Below are 20499 nucleotides of genomic sequence, written 5' to 3' on the forward strand. Positions count from 1 at the left end.
TGGCCTCGAACTTAGAAATCCACCTGCCTCTGCCTCCCAAGTGCTGGGATTAAAGGCGTGCGCCACCATCACCCTGCTGACAAGCTCCCTTTCTATAGTACCGTTTAGTAAAAGGCTCCTCTGGCTCTTCAGCCTCTCTCACAGCTCACTCACTTGCTTTGTAGATTGAAGTGAGAGTGTTTTGAGAGAAGGCTTTACTATGTAGCCCTGGCTCAAACTTACATAAATATGTATTTAAAGATTTATTTTTATTGTTTTAAGTTAAATTTAAGTGCCTGTGTATGGGGTATCTACCCACAGTTAGAGGTGCTGGATCCCCTGTGCTGAAGTTACAGGCAGTTGTGAGCCACCCATCTTGGGTGCTGGGGTCCTCTGGAAGAGGAGCATACCAAGCTGTCTCTTCTGCCCCTGAGACTGAAGTATATTTTCACAGGTGTTTTTGTGAACAAATTTGTAACATTTTCACATTTGAGAGAGCCACCAAAATCCTCTTTATCTTTCTCATTCTTTTGTTCCTAATTCAGGCCACAAATTTTAGGGTTAACTTTGAAACCTTTAAAGCAGAGAAGGGACCAGGCCCAAAGCCCCACCCACTGTATGAGGTGTCCAGTGTGTGCCAGCCTGAGAGAGAAAGCATACTAGTAGTGTGTGGGAACACAAAAGGGGAAAGAGGTTTCTTTTGGAGTGATGGAGACATTGTAAAATCAGGTGGTGGTGATGGCTGCACAGCTTTGGGAGTGTATTAGAAGCCACTGAGCTAACATTTGAGAAAAATGGTATATAGCATTAGCCTGAGACAGAACTTAATTTGTTTTCCTTTCAGCGGAAGGCAGGCAGATCGCTGCCAACATGAGGGGGATTGGGATGATGCCCAACGACATTCCTGAGTGGAAGAAGCATGCCTTTGGGGGCAACAAAGCTTCTTACGGGAAGAAGACCCAGATGTCAATCCTTGAGCAGAGAGAGAGCCTGCCCATCTACAAACTGAAGGAACAGCTGGTGCAGGTGGGAGGCCGTTTTGGGGTGACAGATGGGGTATAGAATGTTTTCTAGTTGGGATGTGTATTGGGGTGCTAGAGCTCAAATCTGACCCCCAGACTTTCTATTATTTATTTATCTGTGTGTGTGTGTGTGCGCATGTTTACGTATGTACATGTGTGATTTAGGGGCCAGGGCACATGCCACAAGATTGGGTCAGAGGACATTTTGTGCATTGAATGTCTTCTACTTTTGCATCTTTAGCCATGGAGCTGTCTCACTGGCTCCTTATTTTATCTTTCTTAGGCATGGTTTTGTTCTAGCTAGCACAGGCTGATGGGGAACTTACTCTGTATCCCAGACTGGCCTCAAACTAATGATGAGCACCCTCTCACCTCAGTCTCCCCAGCACTGTGATTATGGGTGTGAGCACCACACCTGCCTCTAAGAATTTTTTTTTTAAATAGGTCTCATGAACTTGAACTACTAATATTCCTGCCTTAGTTTAGAACTATGGGTGTGTGCCACCACATAGTATTAGGGATCAAGCTGGTAAACATTCTACCAGCTGAGCTATATTTCCCCAGCCCTTCCTTTTAGTTTTCTGAGACAGTCTCATAGATCGTAGGCTGACATAAAATCTACTGTGTAGCCTAGGTAGGTCTAAAACTAAACAAAAAAAATCCTCTTTGCATGGTGTTTTGCCTGTGAGTATGCCTGCAGCATGTGCATGCCTCTTGCCTTCAGAAGTCAGAAGAGGGCACTGGGACTACTGGGCTGTAGTATGGATGCTGGGCTTAGAATCCAGACCCTCTATAAGAGCCCAGTGCTCTTAATGGCTGAGCCATCTCTCCAGCTCCTGTGGCAAATTTCAACAAATATATTTATATTGTGTCTCTTTCAGGCTGTGCATGACAATCAGATCCTAATTGTAATTGGAGAGACAGGATCTGGGAAGACAACACAGATCACCCAGTACCTGGCAGAGGCAGGCTATACTTCCAGGGGCAAGATTGGGTGTACTCAGCCCAGAAGAGTGGCAGCTATGTCTGTGGCCAAAAGAGTATCAGAGGAATTTGGTTGCTGCCTTGGTCAAGAGGTAAGTGGTTGGATAAGCTGCTGTGTGAATTCCAGAAGAAAAATAGACAGGCCCAGATACTTTATCTGTAAACTGAGACTATTATTGCATCTTTTTAGATTTCTCCCAAAGGAGGGAGATTTTCATTGTCAACAAATAATTCAGGCTTAATTCCAGAACAGGACAGAGTTTACTAGAGGAGACCACAATGATCTGTAATTTCCTCTCTACTAGGACTATGAAGGCCAGTGCAACTTATTTTTGCTTCTTTGTGGGATCTCCTTTCTTCCACCATTTAAACCCCGTAACATTGGATTAGAGAGAAAAATGGATAGAGAGGAAAAAAAGAGATCCCTCAGTAAAATCAGGAGTCCATAAGTGGGGGTGATGGTATCCTTAGACCACGTCCTGCTGATTGGGGCCTCCAATTCCTTGGGGCAAGTTTGATCTTTGCTGTTAGGATATCTAATTTTTTCTTCTTGTTGTTTTTTAATTTGTGCTTGACTGCTTAACAAAGATGCCCCATGACCAACAACTAACACCATTCTGGGACCCTAGCATTTTATATATCTTCTGAAAAGTACCCAGAATTTCATTTTTTTAAAAAGATTTATTTTATTTATAGCTGTACAGATGGCCATGAGCTATGATGTGTGTGGCTGCTGGGAATTAAACTCAGGACCTCTGCCAGCCCTGCTTACTCTGGCCCCGCTTGCTCTAGCATAATTCATTGTAGCTGTCTTTAGACACACCAGAAGAGGGCATCAGATCTCATTACAGGTGGTTATGAGCCATCATGTGGTTGCTGGGATCCGAACTCAGGACCTTTGGAAGAGCAGTCAGTGCTCTTACCAGCTGAGCCATCTCGCCAGCCCCAAGTCCCCAGAATTTCAAGCATCAGGCAAAATCATGGCCCTGCTAGAGTACAAGGCAAATCATCAGCTTTTGTGGATAATTTGAAGCAGCTCCATATCCCACAGCTGTGATTAAAATGAAAACATATTATTACGATATTTCTGGGTTTTTTTTAAGATTTGTTTGTTTGTTTAATGAGTCCACTATTGCTCTCTCCAGACATATCAGAAGAGGGCATCAGATCCTATTACAGATGGTTGTGAGCCACCTTGTAGGTGCTGGGAATTGAACTCAGGACCTCTGGAAGAGCAGTCAGTGCTCTTAACCCCTGAACTATCTCTCCAACCCTATTTCTGTATTTTTAAAAGAAACCAGAATTCCAAAATTGTCACTACAGGCCAGTTTGGGATTTTACAAAGAAACTCTATATCTTAGAATTTCTTCTTCTGTTCTGCTGTAGGTGGGCTACACCATTCGATTTGAGGATTGCACCAGCCCAGAAACAGTCATCAAGTACATGACAGATGGCATGCTGCTAAGAGAGTGCCTGATTGACCCCGATCTCACTCAGTATGCCATCATTATGTTGGACGAGGCACATGAGAGGACCATTCACACAGATGTGCTCTTTGGATTGTTGAAAAAGGTAACTGGGTAAACGCTGGAATAGGATTTGACTGTGCTGTGATGTTTTGCTGGTCTTTTTAAGTAAACCATCTTACATTTCCCTTTAGACAGTTCAAAAACGACAAGACATGAAACTGATTGTCACCTCAGCCACGCTGGATGCGGTAAAGTTTTCTCAGTACTTCTATGAAGCACCCATCTTTACAATCCCAGGTCGAACCTATCCAGTGGAGATTCTGTACACAAAGGAGCCTGAAACAGACTATTTGGATGCTAGCCTGATCACAGTCATGCAGATCCATCTGACAGAGCCGCCAGGTGAGGGCATCGGACACTTTTCTTCTGGGAGTACATCTTTTTGTCTTGTGAAACCCATTTTAAATTTGTTCTCTTTGTATGTGTATTTGGAATAGTGATGGAAATGTCTAAATGCACTTACTTGAGTATAGATGGATCGAAACCTCTTGGTTTTTTTTTTTTTTTTTTGAGACAGAGTTTCTCTTTATGGCCCTCTTGGCTTATTTAGAGTTCATAGTATGTGTATTTCCTCTGTGTGTGTTGCTGTTAGTGTTGTCACCTTTCACACACACACAGAGTTTGGTGATTTGTAGCTGTGGTTGGAGCTACAAAGAGTCTAAAGCAAGAGGATTACTTGAGCTAGAAGTTTAGGGCCAGCCTGGACAACATGATAGAACTCTCAAAATAAAACAGATCTAAGCCTAGTTGCAGGCCTGTAATCCCAGCTGTTTACTTGGGGGCACTGAGGCAAATAGATCTCAAGTTCAGGGCATGCCTGAACAACTGAGTGAGACCTTGTCTCAGAGCTTTCAGAAAGTGAAAAAAGCTGGGGTGTGGCTCAGTGGCAGACATGCACAAGACTCTTGTACCTCCCTGTACCTCCCCCGACACACACACATACACACACACACACACACACACACACACACACACACACACAGAACAACAGAGCCAGAGACAGTGAATGACATTTCACTCTCTTCCTAGGTGACATCTTGGTTTTCTTGACTGGTCAGGAAGAGATCGATACTGCTTGTGAGATCCTGTATGAAAGAATGAAGTCCCTGGGACCTGACGTCCCAGAGTTGATCATCCTCCCAGTGTACTCTGCCCTTCCCAGTGAGATGCAGACCCGAATCTTTGATCCAGCTCCCCCTGGCAGCAGAAAGGTGACATGGGGCTGACATGAAGTGATGGGCTTGCATGCACATACCACTGTGCCTAGCATTTTTATGTAGGTTCTGGGTATTAAACTCAGGGCTTCAGACTTTTGAGACTGTACTTTACCAACTGAGTTATCTCCCTTCCTTAATTTATTATTTTTAAACTAAAAAATTTTAGTTTACACGGTGACATGTACACATCATGGTGCATGTGTGTGGGTCAGAGGACAGTTGCAGGAGTCAGTTCTTTCCTTCCACCATCATTGAGGTCATCAGGCTTGGTGGCTCATGTTTACCCACTGAGCCATCCTGCTAGACTCTGAATGTATTATATTTTGTATATAGTTCATTACTTGATAGACATTAGGTTATTTCCACTTTGGGACATACCAGAGAACTTCTGCTGTGAACATTTGTTTACCAGTTTTCTCAGAGGTGTGTTTCTCTGAGTATATTTTGGCAGTGGAAATAGATGAGGAAATACTCAGTGGGTGTCAGGAGGTAGAGGGGTGAAGGGAAGGGAAAATCAGGCATAATTCTCAGGCTTCTAATTTGCATAGCTGGGTGGCATATGGTTCTAAGAGTTAAACATGGGAGAAGGAGCAGGTTTGGGGGGGACATTGAGGCGTTCTTCCTCTGGTCTGTGTCTGTTGGTTAGACTTGTTCTAAGCAGGGCCTTTGTGGCTGTGAGGCAGGTAAATGCCTTTCAGGGCCAGTAAGAGTTTGGTATGATGTGAGGCATTTCAGTGCCTCCTAGCAATGATTTTTCTAAGCAGTTGTGTTTTATGAGCTGAACCTCTGGGTGAAAACCAGTGGCAGAGCCAAGCTGAGAGTAATAATCTTCTAGATCACATATAGTGCTGCACACACACAAACCGTGAAATTCCTGTCCCTTGTGGTTCATTTTATGATGAGGAGAAAAGATCTAATCCTCCTCTTGTTCCACATATATGAACAGCCCATTTCGTAGTCCAGATGCCTCTGTGGGAGAAAGAAAAATCTCATTTTGCAGTGCTACATGTGATGCCAGGAAATCTGTGCTTTCCCTGGGAGCTAGAAAATTAAAATTATAGTAATCATGTGCTCTAGACAATGAGGTACACAGCTATTTATACCAAGTGAGATTGCTCTGAGCAGTAGTGGCTCTTTTCTGCCTTACAGCTCTGAGGCACCACCCACTTCCAAAGGAACCCTTCAGATCTGGGGACCAGATCTGACCACTGGGGACCTGGACTGGGGTTAAATGTCAAGTGTCTAGAGGGAGATAGCAGATTCTTTGGGAAAGAGTTAGATCTATTCCAAACTCAGCTCACTCTGCCTCTGTTATTCTCATCCGTAGGTGGTGATTGCCACCAACATTGCAGAAACATCTCTGACCATCGATGGCATCTACTATGTGGTTGACCCTGGATTTGTGAAACAGAAAGTTTACAATTCTAAAACAGGAATAGACCAGCTTGTGGTGACACCTATTTCTCAGGTATGGCTGTATCTATCATAGGCTTTTCTCAAGATTCTGGTGGGATTTGTTGTGGTTCCCCACCCCCCTTATTCCCTCCTTTTCTTCCTTTCCTGTTTGTTTTAAGACGGGACCTTGCCAGGAAAGTTCTAGACTAGCTTGGTCTACTTTAAGATTGCTAGAGCTTCACAGAGAGACCCTGTTTGGGTGTGAAAAAAAGGCATGTCTTACTGTGTAGCTTAAGCTGGCTTTAAATGTGGAATCCTCTTGTCTCTGTCTCATTGTGGGATTATAGGCATATGGCACCACACTTAACTTGGTTCTATATTTTTAATCTTTTGCTCTCAAAATTAAACTTAGTGGCATGAGGAGAGGTTTCATATAATGTATGCTAGCCACTCTGTGTGGGTGTTTCTCAGGATTAAATTTAGGCCTTATGTATGTTAGGCAAACATTCTATCATTTAGCTATATATTTATAATCCTTTTTTTAAAAAAGATTTACTGGGGGGTGGAGGAAAAAGATTTATTGATTTATTTTATGTATATGAGTACACTGTCACTCTGTTCAGACATACTAGATTACTATACATTACTGATGGTTATGAGCCACCATGTGGTTGCTGGGAATTGAACTCAGGACCTGTGGAAGAGGAGTAAGTGCTCTTAACTGCTGAGCCATCTCTCCAGCCCCTATATTTGTAATCTCTAGGGTGGGATTTCAAAATAAAATTGCCCCATAAATCCAAAGTTTTTTTTTTGAAGGTTGCCTTACACATGTTGAGGATTTTTATCATTTATGTGTGTGCATGCACTGTGGGGTCAGAAGAATGCTTCTTATCATTTATGTGTGTGCATGCACTGTGAGTCAGAAGAATGCTTCAGATCCTCTAGAGGTGGAGTTGCAGAAGGTCATGAGCTGCTTAATGTGGGAACTCTGCTCCTCTGCGAAAGCAGTATGTACTCTTAACCATGGAGCTCTCTGTAGCTCCCAAGAACATGAACATATACATACATAATACAATATTATATATATATAACTTTAATGTTCATCTCGTTAACCTAACTCTTCTGTTTCCAGGAATATATCAAAGAGTTAGATATGATTGAGTACATGCTGAAGGAGCAAAAATAGCTGTTCACAGAAGGATGGGTCCTGGATCAGCCAGAAGGGGAAGCAGTTTAATCCAGTATAGTATAACCATGCCACAGAGTATTGTGTGGCATTAACTGCTAGTGTTTATTTATATTTAATGTTGTAAACGTGAAACTGGTATATTGAAGGAAGCGAGCTACAAAATATGATAAATAAAACAAGCCAATTTTTGTTTAAAAAATACATGATATGCATTTCTGGGCTGAGCTTATGGCTGTGGCTCACACTGGAAGCCTGTAGGCAGGATGTTAGCTAGGGCTTTTTTATAGGTGGTACTATACTGATTACTGTGTTGGTAGATGATGGGCTTTTTTTTTACCCTCGCTTTAGACACCTTTAAGTATTGTGTTCATCTTTTAATTTTATAGCAGGCACGCTTGACTTTTATAGTTTGCAAAACCCACAAAGCTCTCTCCATTCTGATACTTTAATAATAAAGACTAATGTTCACAAGGTGCTTACCAAACACCAGGCACTGCCTTGGGACATTCTCACACCATTCCTCATTTCCCAGCCAGGTTAGGCACAGAGGGAATAAAGGACTTGCCTGTTATTCGCACAGTTGGCAGAGGTAGGATTTGGGTCTAGAAAGCTTAGATACAGCACATGTGCTCTGTATAGCTTCTTAGGACAGTGTGCCTCTTTTGTGATGACCAGATAATTGGCTGCTTGTGCCTCTGCTGACTTGGAGAGGTTTCTGTGGGTGCAGTGTGGTCCCAACAGTGTGAATACTGCCTGGGTTGGTGTGGCTCATTGCCCTTCATGCTTCAGTTTTTGTTGCTATTTTTCAAGTGAGGGTTTCTCTGTGTAGCCTTGGCTGTCCTGGAATTTTCTCTATAGACCAGGCTGGCCTTGAACTCAGATCTACCAGTCTCTGCCCCCTGAGTGCTGGGACTAAAGCTGCGTGCTACCATTGCCTGGCTGAAACTTGTACTTTTCACCTGAAAAGCTGTCACTGTTGCCATTGAACGCTGCAAACCTGCTTTTAAAGTGGCTGCAAAGTTACTGGTGTGGTGTACCTAATTTACTTAGTTTACATGTAATTTTGGTCATAACTGTGGGGCTGAGGTTTTTGTCTATGCTGTCTGTTGTGTACTGAGAGTTGGTGAGTCTCTCTAGTGTTGGAAATGGGCCTAAAGGAAGGGCTGCCTCTGAGAGGCTTGCCCTGAGCTCTGGTGGGGCTTTCTTTCTGAGCCTCTCTCTTTCCCTAGCCCTCATGCTTAAAGTCTAGATTAAAATATCTTTGTTAAACCCTAACTCTGCCTCATAAAAAGCAAACAGAAAACATTTGCCAGTCCCCTCCCCAGCAGATTTCCTGGAGAGAGCTACCGAGTGATGCTTTATAGCTGGTACTTTATATGCTCACCCTCTAGGCTCAAGCAAAGCAGAGAGCTGGCAGGGCTGGGAGGACTGGCCCAGGGAAGTGTTACAGGCTGTACACAGAGCGTGCCTACCGAGATGAAATGCTGACCACCAATGTGCCGGAAATCCAGAGAACCAACCTGGCCAGCACAGTGCTGTCCCTCAAGGTAAGAACCACTTCCTCCTGAGGATGGCCTGGGGAATCATGTACTCCACAGCCCTCGCACTCGGGGCACCTCACGGAATCAGCCCTTTGAGTGCGATGCAGTGTCTGTGGCAACAGTTCCCTGGGCAGGTGTAGGCTGGATTTGCAGTCTCCTGTGAATGCACATTTGTTTCTTACTGTAATAACCAGCAGGATATTTGGTTGTGGTAGGTTTTAATGATGAGGCATTTTCAAAAAAGAAATTAGACAAATAAAATCAGTGCCAAACTATAGACCAACACATTTAACCCCAAACATGTTAGCTTTCAGATCCAAATCTACTCTTCCCTTGCAGAGAGAGACAGAGACAGACAGACAGACAAGGTCTTGAATTTACTATATAAACTAGGTTCGCTTTGAACTCAGAGATCCATTTACCACTACCTCCAAGTGCTGGGATTAAAGGCACCACATTGGATGAATTCTGGTTTTTAAATCTTTTTTTACACTTAGTATTTTTAATTGTGTGCATGTGGACATGTGACTGTGAGTGCCAATGCCTCAGAGGCATCGAAATCCATCTGGAGATGGAATTACAGATGGTTGTGAACCTGACATGATGTTGGGAATAGAAGTCTGTCCAGGTCCCAGCTGTCCTGCAGGATATGCTTTTCAGAGAATCTTCATTCTGTCTTGGCAGGAGGAGCCACATGAGTCATTTCTCAACTCAGGGTGAGTCCCCTGATGCCAGTGCTGCCCTGGAGCCCTGGCATTTCACCAGTGCAGAATGCTTTCATTTTATGTAAGAGAGGCTAAAACAGTGCTTCAGAGAAAAGGCCAATGTGATCCCTGGAGGGCTGGCAGGGAGGTCTTTGTGGCCTCTGACTTCTGCTTTGGCCATGCAAATTTAACTTCTTGGCCCTCTGTTCTGTGATCTTGTCCCAGAAAGGGAACTGTTGTTGCTGGAGAGATAGGTGGAGTGATGCAGGCGAAGGCACTTGGTACAGTGATTGCTCACATAACTCTTAGGTTATTATTCACACAGTAAGCAGTTATTGGATACCTGCTGTGCTTATGATCACAGACACTTTATGAGGGGTACAAAGCACATTACCCTTCATATCCACTTGAGTAGAGCATCATTCAGACATTGCTTCACCAAATTAGCTGACAAGTGTATTAGTCCCTGTTTTGTGCCATACACGTGTCATACTGTGTTTGTGAACCATGTTGGCACTGACTTTATGTCGCTGCCACCTACTGTGGTATGAAGCACTCCACAGATGTGCAGGAGACAGGTGGAGATGCTATACTGTCTTTAATTATTGTAAAATATGTTTAATGTAAAATGCAGAACTTGCTTTCAGCATTTTTTTTGGTCTTTTTTTCCTCCTCTTCTTCTTCCTCCTCCTCCTCTTCCTTCCTTCTTGTTGGTTGTTTTTTGGTGTGCAGTCCTGAGTGGCCTGAAATTCCCTTGTAGACCAGGCTAGCCTCAGACTTTCACAAAGATCTGCCTACCTGTGCCTTGAGCACTGGCACCATAGGTGTAGACTGCCACACCTGGCTGGTGTTGGGTTTTGAACCTTCAGCCCCAAGCACACTAAGCTTTCACTCTCCCACTGAGCTACATCACAGCCACTGTGTGCCTTATTTTGTTGTTTTTGTTCTTATTTTGATGCAGTCTTGCTGTGTAGCTCAGGCTGGCCACAAACTTGTGAACCTTCTGCTTCTACTTCCAGAGTGCCAGGATTATAGATGTGTACCATTGTGTTTGGCCAGTGGAAGCTTTTAAATGTTAACTCCACAACATTAGGTCCAGTCACAGCTTTGTACAGCTGTTGCACAGATCTGTTCCCAGGAGTATCTCTTTAGCCAACTTCCCTTCCCCATTTTCTAGCCTTTGGTAATAAGTGTGTATGTGTGTGTGTTTATGTATGTGTGTGTGAATGTGTATGTGTATGTGCACGTTTACACAATCTGTTTAACATGTTTTAAATTATTTATTTATGTGTGTATGGGTGCTTTGTCTGCAAGTATGTCTGTCTCTCTACCATGTGTATGAGGTGCCTGAGGAGACCAGAAGAGGGCCTTGGATCTCCTAGCACTGGAGTTACAGATGTTGTCAGCTGCCCTGTCAGTGCTGGGAATCAAGCTCTGGAAGAACACTCAAAGCCATCTCTCTCTCTGACCCTTTAATATGTTTTTTTTTTTTTTAAGATTTATTTTTTACTATGTGTTTATGTGTGGGTGAGTATGTCACATAGGTTCAGGTGTTCATAGAGGCCAGATGGATGGATGCCCTGGAGCTGGAGTTACAGGCTATTGTGAGCCTTTTGGTGTGAGGGCCAGGAACTGAATTCAGGTTCTATCTCTCCAGCCTCCTCTTGATATTTTTAACTAAGTATCTAGAGATAGACAGGTCCACTCATATGGTAACTATGTTTAACTTTCTAAAACATTCTGATGACTATTTAGCCCCTGCTTGGTTAAAACTTGGAAAGAGCCTTCTGCTTCCTGAGTGCTATAATTAAAGGCCTGGGCCAGCACCCAGGCTGTGTTTTACTTTTTAAATTATCACCAAACTAGTTTCCATAGTGGCTGTTTCACATTCCTGTAAGAAATATACAAGGTCTCCTGATTGGTTTTGCTTTGTTTGTTTGTTTTTTTTCTATCTTGCTACAGCCCCAGTGCCTAATTGTAGTTTTGACTTGCATTGTCCTGCTAGAGCTTTGGTTGAAAACCTACTGAAATCTCTAACTTTGCTACCACCTCACTCTGTGGTCTTCCTTTTTCTGTTGGTCAGTGTGTGTGAGTGGAGGTGAATGTGTGGTGACTGCATTTGGAGGTCAGAGGGCAGCTTGTGGGAATTGGTTCTCTCCTACTTTGGCAGTTCCACAACTCAGGTTGTGAGCTTTGCGCAGCCAGCAGCTTTATCCGATAGATTGTATTACTGAGCCTTCTTTGATGTTTTAAGACAGGGTCTCATATTTCTCAGGTTGGCTTAGAACTTGATGTGTAGTCAAGAATGACCTTGAGCCAAGTTTACCAACCCCTTCCCCCCCTTTTTGAGGAGTCAGGGTTTGAGGCAGGGCCTTACTGTGTAGTCTTGGCTGGCCTGGAATACTCTTGGACTGTCCCTGAGCTCACACAGGCCCGCCTGCCTCTGCTCTCTCACACACCACACACGCCACACAGGGCTGGAGAGATGTCTCAACGGGTAAGAGCAATGACTGCTCTTCCAGAGGAAGAGTGCCGAGTTCCTGAGTTCAATTCCCATCAACCACATTACGGATGGTGGCTCACCACCATCTGTAATGGGATCTGATGCCCTCTTCTAGGGTGTCTGAAGACAGTGACAGAGTACTCACATACATACAAGAAGTAAATCTTTTTTTTTTTTTTTTTTAAAGAAAGCATTCACCACTACATGCAGCCCCAGCACACTTTAAAACTGAGCTAAAATTTGTCCTTTTGTTGTTATTTTGTGTGTGTGCTTATTTATTTTGAAGGAATGTTTTTGTTTTGTTTAAAGATTTGTAATTATGTAAAGCATGTATCCTTGCATAGAATTGCAGGTGTCTTAGAATGCCCGGCCCTGGATTGCCTGTAGTGAAAGTTACAGATGGGTCAGCTGCCTGATGATGGTTCTGGGCTCCAAACTCAGGCAGAAGAGCAAGTGCCCTTACCTCTGAGCTGCCTCTCCACCATGGAAGCAATTGGTTTATAAAGATTTATTTATTATGTATGCAGTGTTCTGTCTGCATGTATCCCTGTAGGCCACAAGAGGGCAACAGATCTCATTATAGATGCTGGGAATTGAACTCAGGAACCCTAAAAGAGGAGCCAGTGCTCTTAACCTCTGAGCCATTTCTCCAACACAGAAGCAATAATTTTTTAAGTTTCCTGAAGAAGGTAGGGGTTTAGCTCAGTTGCCAGCTTGCTTGCTTACCATTGTGAAGCCTTAGGTAGCGTCTCTAGCACCTCTAGGCATAGAGGTGCATGCCTGCAGTTCCAGCACTCAGGAAGTAGGCACAGGAAGAAAGTTTCCTGAGAAAATCCGTGATTGTTAGTGGTATGAGCTTTATGTGCTGAGAATCTGGAAGTTACTGCCTCTCTGACTGGGCTTCCTAATTGTATTGAAGAAACCGCAGAGAATGTGACGGGACTGACCGCCTGTTTCACCCGTGAGGCTCATCTTCTTGTTGCTCTATTTTTTCTATTTTCTAGGCCATGGGCATTAATGACCTGCTGTCCTTTGACTTCATGGATGCCCCTCCGATGGAAACTCTGATCACAGCCATGGAGCAACTGTATACGCTGGGCGCCCTGGACGATGAGGGCCTGCTCACTCGCCTTGGCCGCAGGGTACGGGGCAGAGGGAACTTGTGGTGCTTTGGGGAGGACTCCCTGGCCAGACTTCACCTTGTGCTGAGGCCTTGGAGAAGCTTTTGTAGGACTAAGTGCTCTTTAGAAGGCCAGTGGAGGGGGAAATGGAGAGTGTGAGCCCAGGCTGGCTTCGAACTGTTTATGTAGCCAAGGATGAACCCCTGATCTTCCTGATCTGCTGCCAAGTGCTGAGATTGCAGGCAGACATGCCACCACACCTGGCTCTGGATTCTTTTTCTTTTCTTTTCTTTTCTTTCCTTCTTCCTTTCTTTTTTAATATTTATTTATAAATAAGTACACTGTAGCTGTCTTCAAACGTAAAGAAGAAGGTGTCAGATCTCATTACAGATGGTTGTGTTTTTAGACACACCAGAAACACACTATGTGTGGTTGTGAGCCACCATGTGGTTGCTGGGATTTGAACTCAGGACCTTCAGAAGAGCAGTCAATGCTCTTACCCACTGAGCCATCTCACCAGCCACTTTTTATTTTCTTTCAAGGAATAGGTAGAATTCATTTCTACTCAAGATTTGTTTGTTTGTTTATTATTTGTTTTGTTTTGTTTTTTCAAGACGGTTTCTCTGTGTAGCCCTGGCTGTCCTGGAAATTATTTTGTAGACCAAGCTGGCCTTGAACTCATAGAGATCTGCCTACCTTTGCCTCCCAGTACTGGGATTAAAGGCATTTGCCACCACTCCTGGGAATTTAAGTTTATTTTTGTAAAGTGTCTTTCTTTTTTTAAAATTTAATTTAAACTTAATTTATTTTTTAGTATTCACTGGTGTTTCAACTATAAGTAGGAGGGAGTTGGATCCCCTGCAACAAGATTCACACACAGTTGTGAGCTGTCGCATGGGTGCTGGGAATTGAAGCCAGGTCCTCAGGAAATGCAGTCAGTGCTCTTAACTACTGAGCCATCTCTCCAGGCCCAATTGTTGTTGTTGTTGTTGTTGTGCCCTGATTATTATTGTTGTTATTGTTAGTGTGTGAGTACTGGGTGTGGGCATGGGTGCCAAGTTTGTGGAATTGGTTTTCTTTCTTCCTTTTCATGGGTTCTTTGGATTGAACTCCTTCACCAGACTTATGTGGCAGGCACTTTTACCTGCTAAGCTATCTTACCTGTTTAAGGTTTTGCTTTTTAACTTCAGCTTTATATTGTCACTTAAAAATGTTTCTTTTTTTAATAGTAAAGACTATTTGCAGTTAATTTTACTCCAGATATATTACTGAATCTAATCTTGATTCTATTTATGATTGTAATTATTATCGTTGTTATTTTAAAATAGGTTATTCTGTGTATAGCCGAGGTTAGCCTGGAACTAGCTCCCTAGATAGTCTCAAAAAAAAAGTTATTTGCAACATTCCCATTCACATCAACAGTAGATACGCTCTTAAGCACCAAGAGCTTATTTAGCAAAGAAAATTTGTGGTAGAGACAGGCGCCCAATCATCATGGGGACATTTCCGGATCTGTTTTCTACTGACAACTTGAAGTCAAGTCCATGTTGCATGGTCTATAGGGAAGTGGTTGTAATTTCTTCTTTTTCCTGTAGATGGCAGAGTTCCCTCTGGAGCCAATGCTCTGCAAAATGCTCATCATGTCTGTGCATCTGGGCTGCAGCGAAGAAATGCTAACTATTGTATCCATGCTGTCTGTGCAGAATGTCTTTTACCGACCCAAGGTAAGGTGCTCAACCCCATGTTCTGATGCACTGGTGTAGTGACATCAGCCTGTGCTGTGATGTTTGTCGGGGACAAGGCCTGTAGGGCTCCATATGTTTCTATGCTAGCTACTCACTTGGTCACAGTTAGGTAAGAAACGACTCTCTGTCCCACTGCCTGGCAGGATAAACAGGCCCTTGCAGATCAGAAGAAGGCCAAATTCCACCAGACAGAAGGAGACCATCTCACCCTGCTGGCCGTATACAACTCCTGGAAGAACAACAAATTCTCTAACCCATGGTGCTATGAGAATTTTATTCAGGCTCGTTCTCTACGCCGGGCCCAGGACATTCGCAAGCAGATGTTGGGCATAATGGACAGGTCAGTTGGGAATGTGGTGATGTTAGTGTTTGGGTTGTCATGTCTCCCTGGGTCTTATGTTACCTCTAAATGTATTTGCACAGTTACAGGCACCTGTGCACAGAACGTGTGTCCACCAGTGTCCATCTTACTTTTTTTTTAATGTGTTTTATTTCTTTTGTTGTTGTTTTTTTGTTTTTTCGAGACAGGGTTTCTCTGTGTAGCCCTGGCTGTCCTGGTACTCACTGTGTAGACCAGGCTGGCCTTGAACTCAGAAATCCGACTACCTCTGCCTCCCAAGTGCTGGGATTAAAGGCATGTGCCACCACCACCCGGCGTCCATCTCACTTCTTGTAGATTGTCTCCCCAGGCAGGGTGTGGCTAAGAAGCACTTCAGAAACTTCCTAAGAGGAAAATTATTGAATTAGTCAAGAAGAATGCTTTGCTTACAAGCCTCTGGATCATTGGTCTGGGGCTGAGTTCTTGCCTGAGCCAAGCATCTGGTTTCTAGTTCCTTCATACTGCCTGTTATGTCCAGTGCTCCCTCTGTATGAGCTGTAAGGAAGGTCCTGGTGACTACGGTGAGGACCCTAGGGTGGAACATTGAGTGGCTAGTACCCTGTGCACAGAGCAGGCTCATAACTTCGTTGCTCTTACTGTCCTGATAGACACAAGCTGGATGTGGTCTCCTGTGGTAAATCCACAGTCCGCGTGCAGAAGGCCATCTGCAGCGGGTTCTTCCGGAATGCTGCCAAGAAGGACCCACAGGAGGGTTACCGGACACTGATTGACCAGCAGGTGGTGTACATCCATCCTTCCAGTGCTCTCTTCAACAGACAGCCCGAATGGTAGGTGACACACACACACACACACATGTGCACAGAGAGACAGAGACACTGAGTCTTCAGCATCCCCACTTCTCCTTTTGATTTTGTATTTCTAGAGTAGCTGAAGTCCAAATTAGGTACACTAACAAGCTCCCCCCTTTTTCTTTAATATATATTTGTGAATATACAGGTGTACGTTTGTCCATGTGTGCAGAGGGCAGAGGACAGCCTCAGGAGGCATTCTCCCTTTAAGATAATCTTACCGCCTGGAGCACACCAATTAGACTAGATTGGCTGGTGAGCCCCAGGTGTCCTTCTGTCCCTGCCTCCTCAGCATTGAGATCACATATGCACGTCACCATGCCCTGTTGGTGCTGGGGATTGAGCTTATTCTTGCAAGGCAAGCATTTTATTCACTGAGTTGTCTTTCCAGCCCATAAACAGCCCTTTTAAGAGAAGTAAAATTATAAGGGTGAAAGCAAGGAAAGAAAGAATTTAAAAATCGTCTAATGAGATGGTTTTTAAAAGGTTCTGTGGGCTTTTTGTTTTGTTTGTTTGTTTCTAGATAGAGTCTCACTGTGTATCTTTGGTTGGTCTGGAACTCACTAGGTAAACCAGGGTGGCTTTGAACTCAGAGAGATCTTCCTGCCTCTGCCACCCAAATCTGGGAATTAAAGGCATTCACCTCTATACCCAGTGATGTCTCACGCTTGTAATCCCAGCTCTCAGGCTAAAGCAGGAGGATTGCCCTGAGTTTGAGACCAATCTGGATTATACACATGGAAACCCAGTCTCAAACAAACAAGAAGAGGCCTGAGATGGCTCAGCAAGTAGGGTGCTTGCTATACAACCAGATGGCCTGAGTTTGATCCTCAGAATCCACAGAAAGGTGGAAGAAGAGAACTGACTCCACAGAGCTGTCCTCTGATCTCCACGTGTATGTGCATGTTTACACAAATACACACTAGCATGTGCCACCATACCTGGTGTTACTCAATGCCTTGCCCACTTGGTCCTCACCATCCCTTGGTGATAATCTCTGTGGCCTCTCTCTGTATAGAACTTAGAATTTCATGGAAACTGAGAAACTACTATTTTATTTCACAGAGCAAGAAACTGGAATCTAGAGAAGAGACAGGGCTGTTTACTCTGGTTCATGCCAGAGATAGGACTAGAGCTGTCTCTCTTCGAGCAGGCTTGTATTGGAAGGGTGTAGGCTTGCAGCATGAGGTGTGGCTTTGGTAGTCTCCTGAGGGATCAGGCAGGAGAAATGATAGAACAAAATGCCAGCTCAGCTGTGGTCCCCCAGTAGACCAAACTGGCTGTGGAGTGGGGTCTAACCTAAGGCTTGAGTCCTGTCTGTTTCCCACAGGGTGGTATACCACGAACTGGTATTGACCACAAAGGAATACATGCGTGAGGTCACCACCATCGACCCCCGGTGGCTTGTGGAGTTTGCTCCAGCTTTCTTCAAAGTCTCTGACCCAACTAAGCTAAGCAAGCAGAAGAAGCAGCAGCGCCTGGAGCCTCTGTACAATCGGTATGAGGAACCGAACGCCTGGAGAATCTCCCGTGCCTTCCGGCGGCGCTGAAAGACCACTGACCACTCACCTTTCCTGCATCGTGGCTTCCTCTGGCTGATAACAAGCTAGTCTTGTGGTGACTGATCTTAAACTGAGCATTTCCCAAGCCTGACTTTCTTCATAGTATAAGATAGAAATATTTAAGCAGGGCTTTGGCCAGAGCCTTTAATCCCAGCACTTGGGATGCAGAGGCAGGAAGATCTCTGAGTTCGAGGGCAGCCTGGTCAACAGAGTAAGTTCCAGGACAGCCAGGGCTACACAGAGAAACAAACCCTGTCTGGAAAAAAGTTTCTCTCTCACACACACAAAAGAAAAATTAGATAAGTGTGCATCCTGGGATGGGCAGGAGACATGAATGACTGTCTGATGCATGACAGACCCAGCAAGGGCCTGAAACCCCAGCTCATGCTTGCTGAAAGAATGAACCGTGACTCTCATGTACCATGTCAGCCCCACTCCCCAGCCTCTGTACTCGGTTTCTACCTCTTGGAAATATTTATTTTTTTAAGGAAACAATGACTTATTATGACTCTGTCTTGTTGGGCAGGGGCAGCTGCAAGGTCAGGCTCTCTGCCTGAGTTCAGTGTGGTGTACATGGCTGAGTCTGACACCAGAGCCCAGGCTTCTCGGGGTCTAGACATGATGCATGGGCCAAACCTCCAGTCTGTCTTTCAGCACCACTGGAGCTAGCCCAGCCTTGGCAGCACATGGCCCCGGGTTAACCAAGTCTGTGCCAGAGTGCTTTAGTTTGGCTCCTGGAGGTTACAGATGCCGCATTGGAACACAAAGCTCTCCTTGATCTTTTGTCTCCTTCCATTTCCTTTAAAACAGCAAATAATGACACTATGACAGTGTTCCCTCACTGTCAGCAGAAAGTAAGCACGCCTCTCAGCTGCTATGAACTGATGAGACTTGGGCTGTGGGGAGTGACCCATACCTTTAATCCTATTAGTGGTTTTCCTAGTTCCCCTTCTGAGAACTATGGAGGTTCTGTGCTGATGGGAGACCCATCATCCTGCCAAGCCAGACTGGAGCTTGGTGAGGAGCCCTGGGGATATTGGGCTCATCTTGAACCATGCAATCCCTCCTTCAGCCCACGTTAATAATTTCTAACTGTTAAGTGCTGAATAGTAGGCTAGATGCCTAAAGAGAAGGATGTGTCCTTTCCTGCCATTCTCCTTCTTCTTTGAAGAAGGGATGCATGTCTTCTATATTGAGCTCCGGTCCCAGAAAGCTCAGGGTTACAGGGCCAACTGTGGATGCATCTGTGGGTATTCCTCCCTTCCCTTTGTTACTTGAGAGCTGGAGTCACTTCTCTGCTGTGACCCCTGGATCTGACCTCTGACCACCCATTAGAGTAGCCATGCCAATTACAAGCCTAGGCCACTCTGAGGGGAACAAGTGTCCTGTTGAGGTTTGGAGGGAGACCTGGCCTGAGAACAGGACAGTGGGGCCCTCAGCCCTGATTTCCCTCCATATTCCAACCCCCACTCCATGTGTATATGTTTGAAACTGGTTCTCACTCTATAGCCCAAGCTAGCTTTGGATTCATGGTGGTCCTCCTGCCTCTAACTGCTAAGTTTACAAATGTACATCACCAGGCTGGTTTTGTCTCTTTAGGGAAAAAAAAAATTGCTTAAAGTATTTAATTTTATATGGATGGGTATTTTTCCTGCACAAATGGTGTATGGAGGGAAATCAGGGCCGAGGGCCCCACTGTCTTGTTCTCAGGAAAATGGTCCATGTACCATTTATGTGCCATACCTGGTACCTGCAGAGGCTAGAAGAGGATATCAGGCCCTCTGGTATTAGAATTAGAAATGTTTGGGAGCTGTTATATGGGTGCTGGGAATGAAAACCAGGTCCTCTGGAAGAGCAGCCAGTGCTTTTAATAGCTGGTCCCTCTCTAGGCTCGTCTCTTCATTAGTGAACCAGTATTTCCTAAGACTGAGAGCCCAAAAGATGATGTGGGTTTTACACACAGAACTGGAATTTTCTTGGCCACTGTGTGCATGTGTGTGGAGATGAGAAGACAGTCCACGGGGAGTTTGTTCTCTTTCCACTATGTGGATGTTGGGGACAGAACTCAAGTATTTAGGCTTGTCCGGAAGGAAGCATCGTACCCACTGAGTCATCCTTCTGGGCCTAAAACATCCCCCCTCCCCCCATTGGTTTTCTGTATCTTGCTGTAAATTATGAGTCAGTACATTGATTCTCTGTGTTTCTAGGAAAAAGTGGTGCCTTTTATTTGTGGGTAGCAGTTGGGACTCTATTGAACCTGCTTGTTTTTACCTGACCCGAGTCCTGGAAAGCTGGCTCTAGATCCAGATTCTGTTCCTCCCCGTTCTTGAGTTGCTTCTATCGCAGCTCCTCGTTCCCTGTTTCTCCCACTTGGGATTGGTCTTAGGAGAATGACCGTCACTGCCACCCCACTGAAGAGCCTACTCAGGCCCTGCTGTCGCCCCCTCCCCTACAGCGTCTGGCTTGGGTACCTCTCTCTCTCTCTATTCTCCAAACACTTGTTTCTGACCTCAGTGAAAGCAGCCACCTGGAGCTTGTGTAGGAGGAAGGACAAGCAGTTGGGATAAACATGGGCTCCTAGTCGTGGGAGCAACTATGATCACAGAAGCCACAGACCACGTCTCTACCCGAGGATGTTTCTAGGGTCAGGCTAACTGTGGCAAGGCATGATCAAGGAGCCCCTGGATTCTCACATGATCCTAGGTTAGGTAAGAACAGATTTTCCAAAATCCATTTTTTAGAAGAAAATCAATGGCAAGAGATTTCCAGAAATGCAAGTGAGGGCCTGGGCTAGACTCCAGGACCAGGGCATCACGTCAT

The 20499-nt window shown here is 44.7% G+C and overlaps 1 protein-coding gene across 1 annotated transcript in view; it reads left to right on the forward strand.

Annotated features, from left to right (window-relative positions):
- Positions 1–18217, forward strand: part of Dhx8 (DEAH-box helicase 8) — a 36858-nt gene extending 18641 nt beyond the window's left edge. The window contains exons 12-23 of the mRNA XM_031351055.1: positions 824–1005; positions 1883–2077; positions 3372–3557; positions 3646–3856; positions 4544–4725; positions 6059–6199; positions 8707–8862; positions 13068–13205; positions 14780–14908; positions 15073–15269; positions 15917–16096; positions 17448–18217. Of these exons, the coding sequence (XP_031206915.1) occupies positions 824–1005; positions 1883–2077; positions 3372–3557; positions 3646–3856; positions 4544–4725; positions 6059–6199; positions 8707–8862; positions 13068–13205; positions 14780–14908; positions 15073–15269; positions 15917–16096; positions 17448–17667 (2117 nt within the window). The 3' untranslated portion in view covers positions 17668–18217. The remainder of the gene's footprint in view (positions 1–823; positions 1006–1882; positions 2078–3371; positions 3558–3645; positions 3857–4543; positions 4726–6058; positions 6200–8706; positions 8863–13067; positions 13206–14779; positions 14909–15072; positions 15270–15916; positions 16097–17447) is intronic.
- The last annotated feature ends 2282 nt before the right edge of the window (positions 18218–20499 follow it).

This window comes from Mastomys coucha, unplaced genomic scaffold, assembly GCF_008632895.1.
Source record: "Mastomys coucha isolate ucsf_1 unplaced genomic scaffold, UCSF_Mcou_1 pScaffold5, whole genome shotgun sequence".
Classification (NCBI taxonomy): Eukaryota; Metazoa; Chordata; class Mammalia; order Rodentia; family Muridae; genus Mastomys; species Mastomys coucha.